General features: G+C 41.0%; 2 protein-coding genes across 6 annotated transcripts; both read right to left on the reverse strand.

Moving 5' to 3' along the window:
• Nucleotides 1-562: 562 nt before the first annotated feature.
• On the reverse strand, nucleotides 563-6,163 carry tmem53 (transmembrane protein 53). 4 transcript variants are annotated; one of them, XR_009797867.1, is made up of 4 exons: nucleotides 5,717-6,163; nucleotides 5,500-5,603; nucleotides 1,929-5,419; nucleotides 563-1,080 (listed from the first exon to the last, which is right to left on the reverse strand). XR_009797867.1 is itself a non-coding variant. In XM_061840121.1 (3 exons), the coding sequence occupies exons 1-3, from the start codon at nucleotides 5,769-5,771 to the stop codon at nucleotides 4,718-4,720; spliced, it is 861 nt and encodes a 286-aa protein (XP_061696105.1). In that variant the 5' UTR covers nucleotides 5,772-6,163; the 3' UTR covers nucleotides 563-4,717. The 4 variants fall into 4 exon arrangements, 1 of the variants encoding a protein (XP_061696105.1); XR_009797866.1 differs by having other exon boundaries at nucleotides 563-1,438; XR_009797865.1 differs by having other exon boundaries at nucleotides 563-1,452.
• Nucleotides 6,164-7,181: 1,018 nt separating this feature from the next.
• toe1 (target of EGR1, exonuclease) lies at nucleotides 7,182-16,653 on the reverse strand. 2 transcript variants are annotated; one of them, XM_061838996.1, is made up of 9 exons: nucleotides 16,520-16,653; nucleotides 16,157-16,291; nucleotides 16,019-16,059; nucleotides 15,820-15,916; nucleotides 13,973-14,131; nucleotides 13,289-13,402; nucleotides 12,372-12,520; nucleotides 12,114-12,276; nucleotides 7,182-8,601 (listed from the first exon to the last, which is right to left on the reverse strand). In XM_061838996.1, exons 2-9 carry the CDS (start codon nucleotides 16,268-16,270, stop codon nucleotides 7,954-7,956), a joined length of 1,485 nt encoding a protein of 494 aa, XP_061694980.1. In that variant the 5' UTR covers nucleotides 16,271-16,291; nucleotides 16,520-16,653; the 3' UTR covers nucleotides 7,182-7,953. The 2 variants fall into 2 exon arrangements, with proteins under 2 accessions (XP_061694980.1, XP_061694979.1); XM_061838995.1 differs by lacking the exon at nucleotides 16,520-16,653 and having other exon boundaries at nucleotides 7,184-8,601; nucleotides 16,157-16,513.
• Between the last annotated feature and the right edge of the window lie 22 nt (nucleotides 16,654-16,675).

The following is a 16,675-nucleotide window of genomic DNA, read 5'->3' on the forward strand; positions in this document are numbered from 1 at the left end:
CTGTGACCCTCATAATTACGATGATTGGGATGACCAGAACCCTTCTAACAGATAGCTCTTTGGCCGATTCAGAACAACTCACTTTCACTCTTCGTCATGATGTTGTCGTATATGGACTTTTGCATCTCCCGCCATGAAAATACTCTCGAAGCATTTGTGTTGGAGAAGAACCAGGAAGTGACATTTTTTGCAGTCGCGGGGTCATGTGTTTATACTGGTTTATACCTATTGTACCGGCGAAAAATTACTTGTTTTTTTTCCATTGTGTTGGGCAAAATGTCGGTTCGTCGTATTGCTGGATTTTGCTCGAACACTTGTGAAGATGGATTCACTCTTCACACTTTGCCAAAACACCTGGTTCATCGTGAAAAATGGATTGGAGAGGTGCAAAGGACGAGAGCTTTGTGGGTTCTAAATGACAGGTAGGTGTGTTTAGAGGTATTTAAAACACTAATAGTTGTGGGGGACTAATTTGTCTCACAGTTTATATCATATGTTACGTGTGAATTTAGAATAAATCCCCTTGGTCAAACCAGCAACATATAACAAAGCATTTGAATACTTCTGTTTAAGACAATTTAATCACACACACAATACAATACAACACAAAACAATAAAAGAGAAGTACAAAGACAGTCCAGTAGCGTGTAACAAGAGGACGCGTAATCACCAAACTCGAACAACTTCTTCGAAAGTGTCAGGTTTAAGGAGCCTAGGACATTTAAAGTAAAATTATCAAGGAAGGAAGACAAGAGGAACTTCTGGCTCGCGAGGAGAATGTGGGATGTGTCTCTTTCATAATCTCCAACCCGTTCTAATCACATGTCCACGTCTCCACTTTTTTATTCCTTAGCGTGTTTTGCATCACAACAAGGCAAATGTGACAAACAAAGCAACCGTGACAAAAATAGTCCATGTGAGTCTTTGCGATGTCTTCACCATCCTCTTGCGATCGTCAGTCTTCTGTTGTCTTCTGCATCACTGTCTGGTGTTTCCACGGCACCCAATGTAACTTGATTGCATCACATTTGTTTAAGTACATCATAGCAAAGTTTCCATGGCATCCAATGGGCCTCTCGACTGTATCACATCACATAAGCAATGAAGCATTAAAAACCAAGAAACCAAATATGAGATAACTTTACATCCAATTAATCCAACAGAAAGCAGCAATCATAAAAAACTCCATCCACATCAACGACATAATCCTTCATCGCAGAACGTAACAAAAGTGCTGAATGTGTCAGTGTGCACGGCCGCGGCGTTATTGTCGTTCACCGGCGGCCGCGGCATTATCCTTTGACGCAGAAGTGGATTGTGCGGAGAGGTGGTTTGGCCGCATGTGGGAAGAAGAAAGGAGTTCCCCCCCTCACCGGCTACCAGTGTCTGGGCACCCCTGAAGTAGTTACTTCGCTTGGTATGGGTCCTCCTGAGTACGCTACATACACAAGACTTGTAAAAGAGTTAGGAAATTGAACAATTATATGCCAATCATTTTGAATATTTCCTATAAGTGATCTGCATATCGTCTTATGGCTCGAAATTATAGGGTAATATGCCCCCCACACACACACACACACATACACACACAGTGCCTCATTCCATTGTGAGATGTTCTCTTCTTCGATAAGAGCTTCTGTGTCAGAAGGGGTGTAGGAAAAATTTGAAAATCTGTTGTTCATCTCCCATAGCAGGTGGGACAGTGTTTTAAAACATTTCTGATACCTCGCTCAGGAGTTCGGTATCAAATTTTAATAGGTTCGTCGGAGATAGGCACTCAGAAATGAAGACAAGACACACTTCTGGCTACCAACAATTGGCACTTTATTGGTCCCACACAGAAATGGTAACACAAGCACAAGCACAAATCACGTGGTATGAAGCTAAGTAATATCCAACCAGCTCTTAGAAGAATATCCAGCTCTTACCGTGCGCTATTGGAGAGCCAACACTCCAGGTAGAGAGCAGCTTCAATACCGGCTGGGCATCCGTACGCAACCCGCAGCAGACTCTACCGAGAGTATCTAAAGTTCTCCTTTTATACTCTAAGCATGTGCGGAAGGAGGGGTGAGTGGCCAATTCATCCCGCCTGACGCCACACTATTCTTTGTTACCAACAGATGGCGTTGCACGACATCATATAACACAAAAACATCTTTTTATGACATTGCTGGTTATCCAAACATCCTTTTATGACATTGCTGGTTATTCAAAGCTATTGCGATCGTCTTTTAGGTTATACAAAGCTATTGCGAAACATATACGAAGCTATTGCGAAACATCTTTTAATTATGGAAAAACAACACAATAAAATTATTCTTACTTCAGACAGCATCTTCTCAATAATGACTGACCCACTGTGACATCTTTAAATGATGTTGCGGGCAATATGGCTGCCACTGGGATGTCGAGTGAGACTTCTGCAACTTTGTGCATGAATGACATGGCCTCCGCTCGTATTTTTTCTTTCATATAGACATTGAAGTGAATAATATATGTAGTTTTCATAACAATATCTATTTTAAAATGTATATAAGGATGTCGGTAGACCTTGAAATGATTTTAGCAAGGTGGCACGGTGACGCAGTTTGTTAAGTGTTAGCCTCAGTTTTGAGGACCGGGATTCAAATTCTGCCCCCCTCTGGGTGGAGTTTGCATGTTCCCATGCCTGCGTGGGTTTCCTCTCACATCCCAAAAACTTACATTCATTGGAAACTCTAAATTGCCCCTAGGTGTGATTGTGAATGCGACTGTTGTCTGTGTCCATGTGCCCTGCAATTGGCTGGCAACCAGTTCTGTGTGTACCCTGCCTCCTGCATAAAGATAGCTGGGATACAATCCAGCACTCCTGTGACCCCCGCCTCCACCCCATTCCATCTCGCACATCAATCTTAACCTTTTTCTTCTCTGTCTCCTAACCAGTCTAGCTCTCATCTTTACATTTGACGAGTCCTATTTCTACCTGGACCTTGTAAAGGCCAAACACATTATTTGCTGTCTTAAGTAAATCAGGATAAATAAATGAATCCACATATCAGAATAAATCAGGCGTCAAGTCTGTGATTTACATTTCTTTATTTGAACGGCTAGTTGGTAAGGTACAAGGTATGGTCATTACAATTACTAAAAAACAGCTAAATCATAAAATACTTCAGTTGGTGTGATGAATACATTACTTTAATTTTTTGTTTTAACAAAACATAAGATAAAACCGTTTTTATAAAATAAAGGCAGCATGTGTAATCCTGTGCAAATTAGATACAAGCAAATTATGGTTGAGACATTTTATTCTCATTCTGATTCACTGAAGCCACATTCCTGAGAAGGCGATATTTGTGAAGGACAGATACAGCGGGTATAATAACAAGGGTTCATACTCAGTCGGACCCAAAAAATTTAAGGGCTTTTAAGGGCCATTCTTAGGGGCTGACACGAAAAATTTAGGGCCATCGTGGGAAATCAAGAGTAAGGAAAAAAGACTCACCCAATGGTGCCATCGGCTGTTTTTGGTTCATCAAAGGTTCCAGTACCTCACTACCTGTGACAGTGATCACCTGTCACCCCTTGTGGTAGTTCTCATTGATATGACCATTGTCAATGTCTTCACATAACAGTCTACAGAAAAATAGATTCTAACTACAATTGCAACTATATACACAAATGTCTTCTACTGATGTCTGTCTCAGCACCCCTACTGTAGCTCCTTGAGCCTACCCAGTGCCTCCTCTATTTGCTGCTGCAGAGGTGCCAAAGTGGCTCTCTTTTCCTTTGCTCTGCCTCTGAATGGATTGGCATTGGTGATAAACCTCAGCTTCCTCTTTTCTTCTACCTGCTCACACAGGCTATCGGCCTTCTCAATAAGCGTAGATATGTCAGTCTCTATTCTGGCTTTTTTGGCTTTGAGGCAGTAGAGATGAAAAGTGGGCAGCGATGCCAAATGTAGCCAGGTATGAAGTCTTCCTTTCCCCACAGTAGTAGTTTTTAGCAATGTCACTGTCTGGGAACATGACTGCAAACACTTTTGAATTATTTTCACAAGATTTGTAACTTTAATGGCTGCAGATCACTTTTTAAGTGCACACGATCTCTGCCTTTAACGAGTCCGCCTTCGTGTATTGAACTTCGTTCATAGAGCCTGACTTCTGGCTGGTTGAAGTCGATGGCTGGACAACTGTACATGCGCATGCACTGCTAGTGCCACTGCCTGAAGTTGATGCTTCACTATCTTGATATTTTAGAAACAGATTCATACCAACGGAAGATGAGAGAGTCTTCGCCAAATCAGCGTGTCTCCTGTTTTTCCGGTGCGACTCCAGTACTGTGTTCCTTTTCCAACAAAGGTTGACTTTAAAACACTCATAATTACGATTTAGCGGACAAATATAGTTAAGGAAAATTACAGACATCTGAAAGATTACACACGATTAAATATCCATTATAATAATTCACTACTACTATCCTACGGTAAGTCACATATCAAACAAATATTAGACACAATTTATATTGTCTTTAGTACCATTCAAACAGTGTGAATCAACTACCTGTTTTTGTTGTGTTATTAAAGAAAATATTTGAAAGGAAACATTTTAAATATGGCTCCAACTCTAGCGACCTGAATTCAATTCTGGTACATGAGCGATTATCCAAAACAAATCATTTTGCTGCGATTTCAGCTCCCTGCTGATCAAAGACCACTTTCATTTGACCTGCACATTATTCACTGATCCTGAACCCGGAGTCGGTGTCTTATGTGCGTCCCATCTATGTCTTTCATACAAGCAATCAGGAAATTGCAGCACTTGCGTGTATACTGCTCCGGATATTCCCGGAGATGACTCACGTGGACGCTGGAGACAAAATCGTAAGTGTCCACAGGGACACCTTTACGTTCGAGGGTGCCTGCAAAGAGCCTGACGTCTCTCTGCCTGATGACCTGATCCGCACGAGAGTAGAGGAAGAAATGAGGCCAAGCGGGTGGCCTCTCTTGCACTGCGTCGTAGTGGTTCTTGTGCACATACTTGGTTAAGGGGTACAGCACAATTCGTAACAGGAAAACAGTCACGGCAAACAGTGCTAGCAGGACGGACTTGAAAATAAGGTTTATTTTGGGCCCCAAAGTGGCTGCCAATGCCCGCACTGCCCCGAGGACGTTCCCGCTACCAGGGGCGCTGTCCACAATGGCGCCGATTACAAACAGGGAACTAAACCGCTTGTCCTTGTGCAATAGCTCGACGACATATCTGTATAGCATGAAGCCGCCGTTACTGAACACGTGGAAGAAAATTGGACTGTGCTCCACCTCATAGTCATCGAGGATTTCCAGCAATTTGAGGGCTGTACTTCTAAGTTCTTGATATCCAAATGACTCTGAAATAAACACCGTCTTCAGAGGAGCTGTGTAACGGATAGTGACACATCCCTATCGTGGAGGACAAGCACAAAACGACGTCAAATAGATTGAACCACACTCACTATAAATGGAATAATTAAAGCTTTGACCTGTTTGTTGTAGATGGCGCTGTACTTGGTGAGGTGTTTGTCCTTGCAGCCTGCCCATCCCAACAATATCACAACAGGCTCTTTTGTTCCCCGCCAGTGTGTCTCTGAAAAAAGTGTAAACCTAAATAGTCACACAGATCGGAGACAGATTTCGAAAGCGAAGATATCGCACTGACGGAGTACAGTACAGGTGGAATGCACAATGAACGCGGCTCACCGGAGGTGTCTTCATCTGGAAACACAATATTGTAGTCGATTTCATCATTTTCCATTGCGCTGAAGGCAGTTTTTGCTTTATGTGTTTAGAAGATTTTACGACAAAATGAGATTTTTTTTTTCAAGCCATATGCCTATCATAATATGTACAGTACAATACAGTTTCAACAGTAGAGTTATACTGAAACTACTGTCGATGTGCGTTGTGCAACGCGCTAACGCCGGAAATCACAGATATGTGTCCGTAGACACGACTCGACAATTTTGCGTTCCGTACCGACGGTGAAACTACGCTAGGGAGGTCAAAGTCGTCATGCGTGTGTGGACGGCAAGAAAAACAAAAAGACCAAGGATGCCGGTACCTTGTGCGGCATGCGGATGCGTACAACGCCGCACAATTACAAGGCAACTCGGAGTCCCTTTCACACATAGAAATGTTTTTAACTTATTCGCCCCGCCCCCAAAATGTGTGTGTGTGTGTGTGTGTATATATATATATATATGTATGTATGTGTGTGTGTGTGTGTGTGTGTGTGTTGGTGTCATATATTTATTTATTCATGTATTTCATGTATTTATCTCTCTATCCAGCCATTCATCCTGTTCAACTGTATGGCCAGACACAATTGTTAATCTGTATGTCTTGTGTGTTGTAACAGATTTGCTGTCCAGCAGGATGATTGAAATTCTCCAACTGGTTAATTATTATTATTAATACTATTAGTATTACTGTTGTTAATTACGTTCTTGTTTACTGCATCTACAACCGGAAAGAAAAGTGGTTTTCGGAGACAGATATAACGGACACGGGTTGTCGACCTTACCAACATGGCCGCGACTTCCGACCGTCGGTTAGCCCAGCTGATACAGCGTGGTGACTTGTCTACATTACATCTAGGGCGGAAATTGCGTCTACTTTGGGACACAAATTTGCACGTTTTAACAATACACTCCTTTTAAACTGCGTGCTTATGGTGACGCTAAACGAGTGCGGGCAAAGTCGTCAGCGGATTTCGTGTGTGTGTGAGGAGAAAAGATATAAACGCACCGCCATACGATCACAAGAGAAGGGAATACCTCCAAAAGGAAAATAATGAAAAGAAAAAACCTTACGTAGAGAGAGAGAGAGAGAGAACGCGTTTACAAACAAATGCCATAAAATTGGGTTTTGAAATTAGTAAGGTATGACTTATAAATGCAGTGCCCATCCATGCACTTTGACGAGAGGGTCAACCTTCCCAACATGGTCGCTACTTAATCCCATTCGTTAGTCGTACTCTAGAATTGTATTAAAATGGGCGGATTGATGCGTTGATGGCTAGAGCAATATTTGGACGATATAATGTACGGATATTGTATGTAACTATATATGTTGAACTAGTTAAAATTCACAACGGGTAATCCTTGAAAAAAAAGTGACTTTATTAACCCCTTTTTGGGGTAAGAATTGTGTAAGTGAACCATACCACTGAAAGCAGTTTCAAAGTTTGTTGCACTTTACATCACCTCTCAAATACACCACAAAAAATTACAACCACAATCACTTACAAGTGCTAATACTGTATGTCTTGGAAGGAGTACGATGTTTAGCTCTGTGTAGAAAAAAATACAGTGACAGAAATACTGAGATAGTTTTATTTTGCAAATATATGTCATTACAAAACAAAAATAAGACAATACAGCTCAATTTATTTTCAGCAGGTTGTTGTAGATGACGATGATAAGATTGGCTGGCAACCAGTTCAGGGTGTACCCTGCCTGCTCAGAATGAGACACTTATCCTCACAAGGGTCGTGGGAGTGCTGGAGCCAATCCCTGCTATCTTTGGGCAGGAGACAGGGTACGCCCAATTATAGGGCAAATATAAACAACCATCTGGATTTATATCCAATCCACACCAACAGGTAATTTAGAGTCTTCAATTAATCTACAACACGTTTTTCTGGAGTCCCCGGAGAAAACCAACACCAATTTGAACCCCAGACCTCAGAACAGTGAAGCAGAAACTCTAAACAGTTGCCCACGGTGCCGCCATAATAGTAGTAATAATAATAATAATTAAAGTTCAATAGGATCCAGCACTCCCCGCAACCCTTGTGAGGATAAGCGGCTAAGAAAGTGGATGGATAAAAGGTCAAATAAAAAAAAAAATAATACTGGCTCAATTAACCCTCCTCTTTCAGAAAAGAACACTCTTTGTATTTCCAAAGCCCTCATCAGTTTGTCATTTATAAAAAGTTATGAAATTACCCTGTCCTGTTTGCTTCCCCAAACCATTTCCATCTTCAGCACATGGGCCTTGGATGACTTGGAGAAGGTGCTCTTGACAATGTTGAGTGGCGCTGCCTTGCCACTGAGATAGACTTTATTGAAGGAATTGGGAAGCAATGTCTTCTCTTCCTCTCCATTCGCTTCTTCCTTATTCTGCAGGGTGCATGAGTAGGCAAATATATAACCTGTCATGAAGGCATCAAACCCAGCCCGGTGTGTGCCCGACTCAGCCTTATTTTCATTTCTTCCGCTGGTCATTTCAGTCTTTGTGGACTCTGCTTGGTCCTCGCATATTTTGTTCTCCTGACTATCTGTTTTCATATTTTCCCCTACATGCAGTTGGGCATTTATATTACAGTCTATCAAATTTGAACTTTCCTGGCACCCTGGAGTCAACCCGTGATGGCCCTCTTCTGGAGTCAATTCCAAATGGGGCACTTTGCTCTGGGGAGCACCATCCGAAATAGAACTTTCCTGTTCGTCGTCTCTCTTTTTCTTCTTTTGACGCTTCCTCTTTTTTTTCTTGTCATTCTTGGAGTTATCATCTTGGAGAATGATGAGGTCAGTGTCATGGGACAAATGACATTTGGTGCCTTTTGAACACCAACCAAATGCCTGCCAGACAAACCCAGAGAGAAAAGTTCAGGAAAGGAGAGCTCATAATATGATAGGTGAATTTCCTGATCACATTTTGATTTAATTGAGGTAATTCCTAAATACCGCAATTTATAAATGATTACTCGAAAGTTTCTTTAAAAACTCCAAAAACAGTCATTCAAAATGCCTTACATTAAAAACCTTACATAAAATGTGGGCATTATTGTACACGTTTAAACAACTTGTGGTCATGACCAGACGTCATTTGTCTAGAGTGGTCAGTGTTTGGTTTTAACAAAGGTCTCCCACTGTAATGACTGAATGTGACGTTTTTTCTTTTTTTTTTAACAATACACTTTAATTTTAGAGTCACTGATGGTGTAGTTGTACACCCAACTGACTTTGGTGCAGGCAGCATGGGATCAATTCCCGCACAGTGATGGTGTTGATATCTGCCCTGCGACAGGCAGGGTGTAGTACGCTTTTCGCCCGAAGCTGGGTGGGTTAGGCTACAGCTCGCCCGTGACCCTTGTGAGGATAAGCGGCTTGGATAATGGACGGATGGACTTTAATTTTAATATGTGGCTGTAAAACTCAATGGGAAGCGATCAGTATTGGGCACATTAAAAACTAGTTATAGTTACTGGTTACGTCTCCAAAAAAGTAACTGAGTTACTAATTGAGTTACTCCACTGTAAAAGTAACTCGTTACAAGTAAAAGTAACTATTGCATTAAACCCCCCCCACACACACACACACACAAAAGCCAGATGCATAGAGCAGAACAGCAAAAAAAACAGGTACCTGCACAGAGGTTTGAATTTATTGAAACTCATGTTTACAGTGAACTGAAAATGTTTATGGATTTGTTAAATCCAACTCTTTACATGCATGGATTCCTCTTTCCAAACATCCACCCACCCAACCCAGTCATCTCCAAATTTTAGCCCTTAAACTAGTGGTTCTATCTGAAGAGGAGCAGCTTCTCAAACTTAAGGTCAGAGAGTCTGGTCCTCTTTGGTGTGAAACCAGCTTCCCCACAATTGACATGCACATGTTTACCTTTCACCTCAACGAGGTTAAAGTAGTGTCTGAATCTCCATTTGGCAAATGCCATCTGAGTCCTCCTCACTCTCCATCTCTCGCTATGGCTGAAGACATAATCTTACTTATACCTTAGCCCACAAGTGCCCAATGCGTTGATCGTGATCGACCAATCAATCACGAGGCCGTTTCGGTCGATCATGACGGCATGCCGAGAAAAAAAAAAAAAAGACATCAGGCTAACTTTAGCTCACTGCGCATGTGCAAACAAAGAGTACAGGAAAACACACTAGTCAGTGAGTCCCCCCCACCCCCCATTTTAAGCTCTCGTTTAAAGGTCAAAGGTGTCATCCCTATAAACATTCTAAAATAGTGAAATGAAAAATACATGTAACATTATTCACTTCAATGTCTACTCGAAAAAAAGAATTATGAGCGGAGAGCATGTCATCCATGTGCAAAGTTCCGGAAGTCTCATTCGACACCCAAGTGGTGGCCATATTGGTTGCATTTACTGTCCGTGACGTCACCCCGGACATTCGCCATTGAAAACACACTGTGGCCCCTACTGTGGGACGGGCCCCTTCTTTTCGAAGAAGAGAACGTCTCACAATCGAGTTAAGTGTCCGGGGCAATATTATCCTATCGTTTCGAGCCATATTTGGATTATATGCAGATTACTTCTAACTAACAACAGACCCCCCAACAGTATGACAGGATGTAGCGTACTCAGCCGCGTATCACTTTCATACGTAATGGGACGCAGACAACTTTTTCATGATGTCATTTTTGAAGTGCATTGCCTCATCTGCCAGTGTAGTGAAATGTGGAGCTGTTTATGGAAAATACGACATCAACATTCCACCGAAAAGCAAGCTGAGAATGAGAAAAGTGAACAAATCCCAATTGGCCGCACAGCAGTTACTTTTCACACAATATTGTTCAACAGCGAAAGCCACCACTGAAACATCGTTTCCGGGTTCGCCCCATCATCGTTTAATAACAAGAAGTCCTTCCAAGATCATCTTTTAAAAATAAGGCGGAAATATTATCGTCAATGAAATCTCTGCAGCTGTAAAGGAGTACAGTTACACGGCGATGTGAAGCCACAGCTGATGTGTGGAAGGACATCGGGGATTGAGTGTTTCTCACTGCAGTTGGACGAATCCACTGACATGAGTGACACAGCCCAGATGTGGATTTTCATTCGTAAAGCATTGAGTGATCATCAACAAGAACTCTGATCATTACAAAAAATGTTTAAAGTTAACTATGTTGTGTAATATTGGCTAATGCGGTAATGCAAGGCACACATACATTTACACAAAGAATCCTCAATATATTTTAAATATGTTTTGCATTTTTGTAGTGGGTAGATATTTGTGACTTGGTCATTCTATTTCATCATTGGTCATTCTAAAAAAAAAAAAAAAAAAAAAAAAAGAAAAAACACGTCACAACCCCCATCCACATCCCACCTGTCAATCGCAATAGGCTGGATGCTTGAGAAGATCTTGGGGTAAAAAAGTCTGGGCACCCCTGCCTTAGCCAATCATCATTGCTTAGGCCATTATCTCACCCTCCCCTCCCGTGTCACTCCGAAACACTCACACATACACGACAAGATATACACTTGCGCCTGAGTCCTTTGTCTGTGTGCGCGAAGTCGGATGACAGCTTTTGTGTTTTTCTTTGGGCAGCTTCAATAACGTGCAGTAACGGAGTGTTGATAATGGTAACGGCGTTATACTGACAGTCAGAGTAATTAGGTCAGTTACCCGTCACTGAAAAAAAGTAACACTGTTACTAACCCCGTTTATTTAAACGGCGTTATTCCCATCACTCGAAGTGATTGTAAATTCTTATTTGTAATCAATTGTTTTGGTATATTTGACATCAAAATGCCATAATTGTTGAGAATTCTGTGGTTGTTTTGGGAAGTAGAGCATTGCACTATGACGCATAATATAACAGCACCTACAAACAGATCACCCATCCATCCATTTCCGTAGTCGCTTATCGTCACAAGGGTCGCAGGAGTGCTGGAGCCTATCCCAGCTGTCAACGGGCAGGAGGCAGGGTACACCCTGAACTGGTTGCCAGTCAATCACAGGGAACATAGAGACAAACAGTCACAGTCATATTTATTATTTCATAACTGGATTGGACACGAAACGTCTTAGTCTGTCTGAAAGTTCTGAGGCTTGAGCTTCGGACACCGGCTGCAGCTTCCCTGCGTGGAAAATCAGTCCGGCACTTGACAGAAATGAATGTTGGAATAGTTCCTATGCATATTATAGAGTTGGAATGAGAAATGGAAGTGGTTAAGATTGTGATATTGTGTAGTCTGTATTTACCTCATTTTTAACCTTGGACGAGTACACACAAGACTGATTCCCGTTCAAATTTCTTCAAACCAAGCAAGCATGACCTCCACAAAGTTATTACTTATAAATAAATGTGATTGAAGCTTGGGTAAAACTCACCGAGAAGGACTGGCAGATGTCAGCCTGCACCGAATGAGGGGACCCAGGTGGACAAAATCTGTAGTCTACGTAGCGACACATGGCGCCAACATACTGACAAAACTGCAGGTGGACCTGACGGCAAATTTTACCAGAGGCCACATTTCGACTATTATCCAACTTACTAGAAGGAGCAGAGAAATGCAAGCAACATATCCATTACCTTTTAGAAACAAGATGTATTCTATTGGCCTAAACATACCGTAAAAATATACCTACCATTTCTTATAGGCATACTCCAGGTATGAGGCACTGAAGCGAAGATCGAATTCTGTTACGTATTTAGTGTCAAAGAGGCCAGCAGGAAACATCTCAGAAAGGTCAGCTGTGAAGGTGGCTAAACGATCTGGTAGATGTGCATAGAAATTCTAGAAGAAGATACAATTAAGTGTTAAGGAGGCCAATCCTTGAATGTAGCATCAAAAAAACAAAAAAGAAGGAAACTAGGGATGTCCCAAGCCAAACTGAGATAGGAAATCAGTCTGATGTCAGCAAAAAAATAATAAAAATATAAATCAGATTGGACTGGATCTAAAAATCAATGTTTTTACCACTCTCATGCAAGGAGTCCATTCCACACGCCATTCCAACGCTTCTAGCCAGCAGTGCTCAGACAACATGCAGAGCCCACATGATCACAACTACGATGGAAATTTGAGACCCTTCCGTGATTTCTAAGTGGGAGAACTTTCAATATAGCAATGTGTTCAAATAATTATTTTCTTCACTGTATATTCTTCAATGTGAAAAATGAGGTATATTGACACAATATTCAATGGTGACTTTCTTTGTTACTGTAAATTTCATTTCATTTCAAAATTCATTGTCTCCACCACACTGCCCCTCAGAGGTCAAGACGTGCACAGCAGTTACTTTATTTCACTGAGTGCTAATGTTAATAAATGGGTGTTTCTGATTATTGTTCTCTTTTTCTGTACGATCATTTGATCAAGCCGTTTTTAATGCAACATACCACAAAATAAGCAAATAAAATATAGAAATGTATGATTATTGCTGAAATCGGATCGGAGCAATATTGGCATCGGCCAAAACTGAAGGCTGCAATATCCGTATCGCATCAGAAGTTAAAAAGTTCGATTGGGACATCCCTAGATGAAAATGTACACATATCCTACCTGGTAGAGGAAAGCAATATCAATGAGGCCATTGTGGAGGACCAGAGGTTTTCTAGCACGGAGTAGCTCAGTAAATAAAGCCCGGATATGGACACCCTGATTGTCGGATCCTCCCTTTCATGAAGAAAAAGAAAGCAAAACTCCAAAGTTAAATGATCAGATAAAAGGAAAGCCAATAATGTAGTGCAGTAAGTCCTAACACAAAACAACACCATCCTAAAGTGCAGTAAAGCCCCACACACAACATTAATCATAAAGGTTTTAAGAACTAAAAAAATGAGAGGTTCTTGCCCATGCTAGTCAAGTCCATGAGGTCTGTAAGACAGTGACAGGTTTTTCTTTTTTAACTTTAAAACTTGTCCAACAATGTAGTCTTTCAGTGCGGCCTAACAGGCGGCAACCATAGACAACAAACACAAAAAAAGTGAAGAAAAACAAATCCGAGAATGACAACTTATGTAATAATGATAGGCACATCATTCAGAAACATGCAATAAAAAAAATAATAATAATAATAACCAGCCAGTGTTCCAGACACACATAAAGGGAATATGAATTCTAATTTAAGATGATGAAACCGAGCTTCACCACAAATTCAAAGGGTATGTTTGAGGATATGCGGAACGGAAGATGAATGAATGAATGACACCGCATGCAGCTGAAGGACTGCAAGATGATCATTACCTTATTATTACCCTTATGATACGGGATCCCTTCTGCATACTGCTTGTTGAAGTCAAATCCATGTTGTACCAGGAACTGGACCGATTGGGGCTCTATTATGTATTCTTCCGAGCATAGTAAAGTGAGGTTATACACCTGAACCAAGTATGTGTCTGCAGTCTAAATAAAAAGGAAGGAGGGTAGATTTTAGAGTTTCGACAGAACCAAAGATATGCCATGAGCTGGGGATATTATTTTACATATGCGATACAAACAATTTCAAAGGTCTAATCCAGAAGAAATTTATTGTATTTGTCTATCATGCAAATGTAGCTAAATTATCATTTAAAAAATATTTTAAAAATTCTCAACACAACAGAAATGAAATGAAATAAATTAGCGCCCAAGTGTAGATTTTGTTTGTAATCTGAATGCCTCTCATGTCTATTTCAAACCTCGGCTCTGTTGAAGCTGCTTCCGTGTGATGTCACGCGAGGACTACCCCAGTACAGAAACGACTTCCAATATAGACAATCATACAAACGAGTGGGATTTAGAGAAGATAGACAGCGGTGACAAAGAGGTTTTTATGTAATGTGTCAATGCTACTGGCTTCTTGTGCGTGCATAAGACATCACACAGGTTTCCGAAGCAATGAGTGTTTATTGAACTCCGAGGACACGGAACAGAGTGAGCGGCTACACATAGACTGCCGCAGGTAAATAACTAGAACATAGATTAGGGACCTAACCCATAACACCAAGGAGAGGTGTATGGCCCTACTCGGCATAGTGACAAAAACCAATAATCGACAGAATGCTCTGTGGAAGAGATAGAAACAGGAATTTTCTTATTCATTCCATGTTTGAAAAAACATCCCATGCAGGTGTAATTCAACCATATATGTTCGAACCGGAGTTGACAAATGTAACAGGGACAGGATTCGACAAAACCTGACGAAGCTGACGTGGAACGTCGCACCCGAAACACAGACTGGTAGTTGCCTCAAGAAATCTATGTACACTTTGTTGACGAAATCATCTAATTCAAACACGTTTAAACATCTGATGCTACTTGCACACAACATATATGTTGTTGTTGTTGTTCTACTAGCGACTGAGTCGGCGTAAAACAAAAATCGAAACCTTCGGTATCGTTCTGCGTTTAAAGATTTAGCCCGTATTTTAAATAATGCACCAAAAACTTGAGCGCACACACTGGCGTAGTCGAATTTCAGAAAGATCTCAGCGTCAACAGTACACTAGCTTTATACAGTGTCCAAATTTCATCACCTCCTAAACACCACATGGACACGGATATTAGCTGACATATCTATCTGTATCGGTATTGTACTTACATTTAAAAAGAGGTAGATAATTGCCAATACTAAAAAATTATTATACACTTACTTGCTACTGAAGCCAAGTGAACGCTGTCCCGGGTTTTCAAAGCAGTCCTCCGTGAAATGCTTGGAACATATTACTATCCACTTTGATTTGTATGTCCAATACGCCCGCTTTGTCTTCACAAACCTGGTCCATAACCTGGCTATCCATTCATGTTTCGGCTATTCATGTAAGCTGACCTAGTCAGCGTTTGACACAGAACAGACTTTTGTAACACACTTCCTCATTATCGTTGCTACCTTTTTCACTCTCTGGCTAGATGTTGTCTTGCCGTGACGTTACATTCCGGAGAGTAACAAATCATGATACTGACTTTGACGCTAATGTATTTCATTTCTGTTGTGTTGAGAATTTCAAAAATATTTATGAAATTTTAGCTCCATTTGTATGATAAACAAATAAAATACATTTCCTCTGGGTTAGACAATTAAAGCATTTTGAAAATGCATCATCTTGTTGTACCTTATCGGTTAACTTCTTGTAGCTGGCAATTCCCAAGGAGAGGATGGAGCGAGAGCGGGCTGCATGACAAATAGCTTTATATCTGTCTTCTATTGACCTGAACCACAATATGAAAGACAGTATATTTATAAAAAGGCTACGAAAATAACCTTGCGAATTTCACGTGTAGTGTGGGAGCGTTAGGACATGTTTAACTCACTCTGCAAGCAATGAAGCTCGATTTCCAAGCCCACTCAGCTCCTACAACAATAAATTGCAATAATTAGGGATCATTTACTTGTCAACGTGAAAATTTACTTTATTTTGTTTATGCAAACTATAGTACTCATTCACGTACCGTATCAAGAGCAACGAAGGAAGCTGTTTTAATTGCCACTACCATAGCAGGCCAAAGTTCTTTGAAATTGCCAATGTGGACATCAACAACAGGAACGACAAACGCGGATGTCATCTTGCCAAGTAAAAGCAGCTTCTAACCAAAAGGAAGACAATATATTGCGGTTCGTCACTTCCACTTGCTTCGTTTACTTGCAGTCGCTGAACAAAACTCTCAACTGTCTTCATTCAAAGCTGCTTTATGGGATTTATGGCATGCTGAATTCATAGTGCAATAAGAATTGTTCAAACAAGTACAGTATAATAATCACTGTGAGAAGAATCACTAAATGTTAGAAATTAGAACGGGCAAGTAAATACGGACCCAACGTATTCGATGGGTCTTAAGGTGTCATACGCGCAGGGAGTTTACAATAGGCCTGTTTTACCACCACCGTTGTTCCAAATAACATCAAGAATATCAATATAGTATCTTCATTACATTGCAATCAAATGAATATTCTAAAATCTTTCCATGTAT

Source organism: Syngnathoides biaculeatus, chromosome 13, assembly GCF_019802595.1.
Source record: "Syngnathoides biaculeatus isolate LvHL_M chromosome 13, ASM1980259v1, whole genome shotgun sequence".
NCBI lineage: Eukaryota > Metazoa > Chordata > Actinopteri > Syngnathiformes > Syngnathidae > Syngnathoides > Syngnathoides biaculeatus.

Bases quoted from the DNA above. Each gene is read 5' to 3' on its own strand.
- tmem53 (XM_061840121.1), bottom strand. From the start codon at position 5,771: ATGGAAAATGATGAAATCGACTACAATATTGTGTTTCCAGATGAAGAC. The intron at 5,604-5,716 runs GTGAGCCGCGTT...CACTTTTTTCAG, and splicing joins TCCAGATGAAGACACCTCCG to AGACACACTGGCGGGGAACA. The intron at 5,420-5,499 runs GTCAAAGCTTTA...CCTCCACGATAG, and splicing joins GCGCCATCTACAACAAACAG to GGATGTGTCACTATCCGTTA.
- toe1 (XM_061838996.1), bottom strand. From the start codon at position 16,270: ATGACATCCGCGTTTGTCGTTCCTGTTGTTGATGTCCACATTGGCAAT. The intron at 15,917-16,018 runs GTGAGTTAAACA...ATTGTGGTTCAG, and splicing joins CGAGCTTCATTGCTTGCAGA to GTCAATAGAAGACAGATATA. The intron at 13,403-13,972 runs GTAATGATCATC...TCTTCATGAAAG, and splicing joins ATCATAAGGGTAATAATAAG to GGAGGATCCGACAATCAGGG.